The sequence below is a fragment of the Mustela nigripes genome, chromosome 2 (assembly GCF_022355385.1).
Source record: "Mustela nigripes isolate SB6536 chromosome 2, MUSNIG.SB6536, whole genome shotgun sequence".
Taxonomy (NCBI): Eukaryota; Metazoa; Chordata; class Mammalia; order Carnivora; family Mustelidae; genus Mustela; species Mustela nigripes.
The window spans coordinates 50807212-50813864 of NC_081558.1; the positions used below are offsets into that span (position 1 = coordinate 50807212).

At 39.9% G+C, this 6653-nt stretch overlaps 1 protein-coding gene across 1 annotated transcript in view; it reads right to left on the reverse strand.

Annotated features, from left to right (window-relative positions):
- The window catches only part of RAD18 (RAD18 E3 ubiquitin protein ligase), a 105753-nt gene extending 99100 nt beyond the window's left edge, over nt 1-6653 (reverse strand). Inside the window, exons 1-2 of the mRNA XM_059387891.1 lie at nt 6525-6653; nt 174-255 (exon numbers count right to left, since the gene is read on the reverse strand). Of these exons, the coding sequence (XP_059243874.1) occupies nt 174-255; nt 6525-6575 (133 nt within the window). The 5' untranslated portion in view covers nt 6576-6653. The remainder of the gene's footprint in view (nt 1-173; nt 256-6524) is intronic.

Sequence of the window (6653 nt, forward strand, 5' to 3'; positions counted from 1 at the left end):
TTTAAAAAAATATATACCCAAGAGTAAGGCAACAGAAAATATCATCTGAAAACTTCGAGATAGAAGAACTAAAGGTGAGAAATAAATACATGTACTCACCTGGGGTGTTAAATTAACACTACCTCATGTAAAAATCACATTTTTACTAACTTAGAGAGACAAGGCATACTTACAGTTATGTGAACACTGAGGAATCATCATTGCAATGTTGAAATATTCAAAGCAAATTCCACACCGCAGCAAATCATCTATTGTCTGAAATGCAAAGATACATATATATCTATCAGAAAAATACCAAGACTGGAATGCCTGCCACAGAACTCTTCCTCCACACCCTAAAAAAAAAAAAAAAAATTAAGAATATTCTTTTGTCAGGGTGTCTGGGTGGCTCAGTAGGTTAAAGCCTCTGTCTACGGCTCAGGTCATGATCCCAGTGCCCTGGGATCAAGCCCCACATCAGGCTCTCTTGCTTCCCCTTCCCTTCTCTCTCTGCCTGCCTCTCTGCCTACTTGTGATTTCTGTCTGTCAAATGAATAAATAAAATCTTAAAAAAAAAAAAAAGAATATTCTTTTGTCAAACACAAACTCAAAATTAACTCCACATAAACTGCAAGGAATCTTGACAAATCAAGAAAAACCTTCCCCATATGACTTAAACATTCAAATGTCAAGTTACCCAAAAAGCTTTCAACAGATAAAGTTGACACTGTACAGATTCCTGCTCCATACTGTCAACCCTTTACAAAACGGCCACTGCCCTCCTGTTCCATTTCTCACATGTTTCTAGCTCTTACTCCAAGCTGCTGCTTCTTCAGACCCCATTCCCTGGCCCACACTCACTGTTGAGGGAATGGTACAAATAACCATTCACCTGTGTGGTAGGTTAAGAACAAAATCAAAGAATACTAAAGCCAAACATGAGAAAGTATCTAGTTAAAACCTCTACTTCACAAATGAAGAAGCACACACAAACATGGGGTATGAGTCAAGCCAGGACTAAAACTTCCTGTCTCCCTGTGGGCAGTCAGTCCAGTGCTCTCTGCACAGTATCACATGTTAGTTACTACAAGGTAGAGCCAACTGAGGAGGCCCTGGAAAGAGCTGTAGCCAGCAGCAGCAGAAGGTGGTAAAGATGTGGTCAATCTGGAAAGTCAGACAGATGTGTGTCAGTCTGGAATGCAATCCAAATAGGAAAGAAAGGATCTATTCTCACAATGCAAAATCTTCTAAATCATTTAAAATAAGATGTTATTCTATCCAATAAGAATACTGAGCAGTTTTTAAGAGGAAAAAAAAAAGGAGGAGGAGGAGGAACTCACTCCTTACCAACATGGAAAGAGTGCCAAAACAAGTGCAAAAAAGAAGTCAGGTAGGGACGCCTGGGTGGCGCAGTCCATTAAGTGTCTGCCTTTGGAACAGGTCATGGTCCCAGGGTCCTGGGATCAAGCCCCTCGTTGGGCTCTCTGCACAGCAGGCAGCCTGCTTCTCCCTCTCCTTCTGTCCCTCTACCCCAAACATGTGCATGCTCTCTAATAAATGAATAAAATCTTTAAAATGAAATTTTTTTTAAAAAGAGGTAAGGTATGCTACCATTTGTTAAAAAGAAGACGGAATAAAAACATATTATATTTTTACCTTGTATACATATAAAGAAATTCTGAAAAGATACACAGTAAAATAATAAATAATAGTAATAGGAGTCAGAAAACTGGGTAAGGGACAGACTGTGAGGGAGACTTTTACATCTTGTTTCATATTTTTTTAACCATGAGTGTATTACCTAAATTTTAAAAATACAAACAAAAAAAGACTAATGTCACCAACAGTCTATATGATGAAATATTATGTAGCCTTTAAACACACACACACACACACACACACACACACACACACACACACACACTTTGGAGTGACTGGGTGGCTCAGTTGGTTAAGCAACTGCCTTCGGCTCAGGTTCCCCGGGTCCTTGGATCGAGTCCCACATGGGGCTCCCTGCTAGCAGGGAGTCTGCTTCTCTCTCCTCCTCTGCCTGCTATTCCCCCTGCTTGAGTGCTCTCTCTCTCTCTCTGTCAAACAAATAAATAAAATCTTAAAACACACACACACACACACTTTCAAAGAATAATTAGTGCCATGGGAAAGTGTTGTTTTAATGGAAACTTTAAAAAAATCAGAGAACAAATCTACAACAATGCACTACCATAGAACTATACAGTTTAATCTGCCTAACAATCTTATGAAGTCTATAGCATCAATATCCCAGTTTTACAGATGAAGACTATCAAGCTATAAGTGGGTGAATTAAACCCAAGAAGTCAATTCCAAAGTGATCCCAAATTTTAAATGCATATATACATCATACATGCACATTAAACAGAGAAAACATTAAAATATGGTTACCTCCAGATGACAGCGTGATGGGGAACTTTCATTTTCTCCTTTATCTTAATCTGAATTTTAATTTTTTCTACTATATACACATATCCATTTATTATCTGTCAAAACCAAAAATTCCTGCTACTATGAAACCAGGAAAATAAACATGAAAATGCCAAAATCTTCCATTATTTTGGATGGTAAGCCACCACTGATACAAAAAGCTAGAGAACTGTGTGGAGTATCAATTAAGAGCAGAGGTGGGGCTGGAAGTCAGAGTCCTGGCATCTCTATTGTGCTTTTTTTCTATATAACCATCCTCTCTGGAGGAGAGGTGCTGACACATACTGAGCAAGATTTGTGGAAGGTGACACTGCATCAGATGAGCTGTAACATTCTCTTTTTTTTTTTTTTTTTTTTTCAGTGCAGCCAAATATGATGTGTCCTTTTTTTTTTTTTTAAGATTTTATTTATTTACTTGACAGAGAGAGAGAGACAGAGCCAGAGAGCACAAGCGGAGGAAATGGCAGAAGGATAGGGAAAAGCAGGCTCTGCACTGAGCAGGGAGCCTGATATAGAGTTCGATCCCAGGCCCATGGGATCATGACCTGAGCCAAAGGCAGATGTTTAACCATCTGAGCCACCCAGGCGCCCCAGAGCTACAACTTTTTTTTTTTTTTTTAAAGATATATTTATTTATTTGAGAGAAAGAGAGAGAGAACATGAGGAGATGGTGGGCAGAGAGAGAGGGAAAAGCAGACTCTCTGCTGAGCAGGGAGCCCAGTGTGGGACTTGATCCTAGGACTCCCAGACCATGACCTGAGCCAAAGGCAAAGGCTTAACCAACCGAGCCACCCAGGCGCTCCCAGAGCTATAACACTCTTATACAAACTTCTAGTCATGCCATTTCAAGACTATAACATGCACTCCACAGTCAAGAGGAGCCTCTAGGAGTTCAACTTAGAAGAGGGGAAAGTAGGGAATGTCTGAAAAGATTTAATAACTAGAGGAAAGGCTCTTGAGTTTTTTGGGTCACAAATCCCCTTAAACATATGAATAAAAACGAGAACTCTCTGTTCAGAAAAACACACACAAACAAAAATCATAAATAATTCTGGATACAAAAGTCTTTCCATGGTTCCATGGATTTGGAACCAAGTTTCTATGCAGTATAAGAAAGAATTCTGAACAGAGCTACTTCTGGGAGCCCCTAATTCCTTGTCCCTAGAAAAAGTTCAAGAAAAACTAGATGAGAAATTGACAAATACATGACAAAGGGATTAAAATACATAGATCAATGGAACAGGATAGAAAGCCCACAAATAGACCCACACTTATACAGTCAATTTACAACAAAGGAGGCAAGAATACAGGAAGGGGAACAGACAGTCTTTTCAACAAATGGTATTGGGAAAACTGGACAGCTACATGCAAAAGAATGAAACTAGACCACTTTCTTATACCATACACAAAATAAATTCAAAACGGATCAAAGACTTAAATTTGAGTCCTAAAGTCACAAAACTACTAAAAGGAAAAATAGGCAGTAATCTCTTGGACATCACCTGACCAACATATTTATAGCTACATCTCCTCAGACAAGGGAAACAAAAGCAAACATTAACTATTGGGACTACACCAAAATAAAAGGCTTTACACAGCAAAAGAAACCACCAACAAAACAAAAAGGCAACCCAGTGAATGCGAGAGATGCATTTAATGCAAATGATATATTCAATGAGGGGTCAATATCTAAAATACAGAAAGCACTTAGACAACACAGCACCAAAAAACCCCCCAAATAATCTCATTAAAAAATGGGCAAAGGACCTGAATAGACATTTTTCCAAAAAAAAAAAAAAAGACATACAAAATGGCCAATAGACACATGAAGAGATGCTCAAAATCACTAATCATCAGGGAAATGCAAATCAAAAGGTGAGATATCACCTCACACCAGTCAGAATGGATAGTACCAAAAAAAAAAAGAAAGAAAGAAAGAAATAACAGGTGTTGGTGAGGATATGGAGAAAAGGGAGCCCTCCTGCACTGTCAGTAGGAATGTAAATTGGTGCAACCACTATGGAAAACACTATGGAGTTTCTTAAAAAAATTAAAAACAAATATTATATGACCCAGTGATTCCACTACAAGGTATTTCCCAAAGAAAATGAAAACACTAATTTGAAAAGACATATGTACCCCTAGGTTTATTGCACCACTATTCACAACAACCAAGATAGATATACAATGTAATATCACTCAACCCTAAAAAAGAATAAGATCTTGCCATTTGTGACAACACGAATGGACCTGGTGGGTATTATGTATGCCAAGTGAAGTAAGTCTAAAAGAAAGACAAATACCATATGATTTCACTACCAGGTGGTATCTAAAAAACAAATGAACAAACAAAAAACAGACTCTTAAAGACAGAGAAATGGTGGTTGCTGAGGAGGTTGGGGGTGGGGGGAAATGGGCAAAATAAACAGTACTAACAGGTACAAACAAAATAAAATAAAGAGCTATTAGAAAAATAGAAAAGAAAATACTGGAGGGGGCTGGCTTTCCACCATGATTCTAATATGGCTTCAATCAACTCCACCACTGAACAATCTCAGCTGCTGAACCCTGTTTCCAGTGCTGTGGTGAGACATCAAATCCGTAGAAGACATGGAACCTGCCTTTACAGAACTCTGAAAGTTGTGGTAAACTATGCTTAAATCTACAAAGCAAGAAGCTTTACAAGCTACAAAGCTTTTACTTCCTTTATACAATTTGATCTTCACAATAACAAATAAAAAGGGGGGGAAGAAACCACACATGTTAAAGTGCTATTGATTATAATAATAAAGACATTAACTGAATGCTTACTACCTTCCAGATACTTAGAACCTTCAACCAATTAGCAAATAATCTTGAAGCATGCACTATGTGCCAGACATTGTGTTAAGCACCATGAGTAAGCCAGACAGAATCCCTATCCACACACATCAGCTCATTTAACCAACCCTATAAACTGTTTATTTTTGCCTCCTCTTTACAGTTGAGGAAATGCAGGCTCAGAGAGGTTAAGTAACAAACCCAAGATCGTACAGTTAAATAAGAGCCAGAGACCAGATTTAACCCAAGACCACTGGAACTCAAATCTATGTTCTCTGAAGTACCTTAATGCCAAGGCAACTCCAAACCACATCCTTCCTAGATCCTTCCCCATTGCCAGCTTTTCACTATGGGGCTATTTCAAGTCCCCAGGCACTGTAGATAACACTGGGATGGCAAGAAGAAAGGCCTTATACTTTAACCTTCCCCAAATCCCTCCCCTTAATCCTCAAAAGTCAGTCTTATGACTGATACCAAAATCTTCAAATTTACCGAACTGAGGAATAAACTAGAAAGCGATCTTGCACACAGTCAGAAAAATACATAATAACAGAGCAAGAAGAAAAACCAAATAACTAATTCTTAGCTAGTACAGCAAAATGTGTTTGCTCTTCTTGATTAAGCACACAGGGTTCACTGCTACTGTAAATGGAACTGGAATGGCTTGCCAAAAACCACCATGTTATTTAAGTTAAGTAATATCATGAAATACAATGATATAATAGATTGAAATATAAATGCAATGAAAGGCTCTAGTGCTAAGCCTGAGCCCTGATCTCCTTGTTTAAGGGATGCACGACTGTTACGAGTTAGGACACGTCAGGGAGAAGTCAGGGCCAACCAGCACTAGGTAATTAGAAGAAATGAAAGAAAGCAAAAGGAATGGGAAAATTCTCAACTAATGTACTGCGAGATTTACATATGCTTGACAAGTAGCAGGCCCTCGGAAAGGGTTAGTTGTTACTGAGGTTTTCGCCGTTTAGAGTGACTATTTTTCTCGAGGTCATTTTCACCGTTGTGGCTGAACCGCTTAATACCCGGTTCCATAAGACGGCCAACCTAAGTTTACCACAAGGGACCGAGGCGTGACCCCGCCACTTCTCAGCAGGAGGAAACTGAGGCCCATCTACCACGTCCGTAAGTGGCAGAGCAGAACCGCCTACCCTGGCCCAGCTCGCAGCTCGCGTCTCCGCCTTTCTCCTTCTCACAGCGGGACTGGCCTCCTGCAGACAACCGAATGCTCCCGACCTCCCCAGAGCACTCACCTTCATTACTGCCAGACCTGGAGGCCACCGAGGCTCGACTAAGGAGTCCATGGTCTGTCCTAGGTAGGGTGATGGGGTCCCGCACCCACTGGCCTCCCGCGCTCCACTGCTACTCGAAATTCCCCGCGC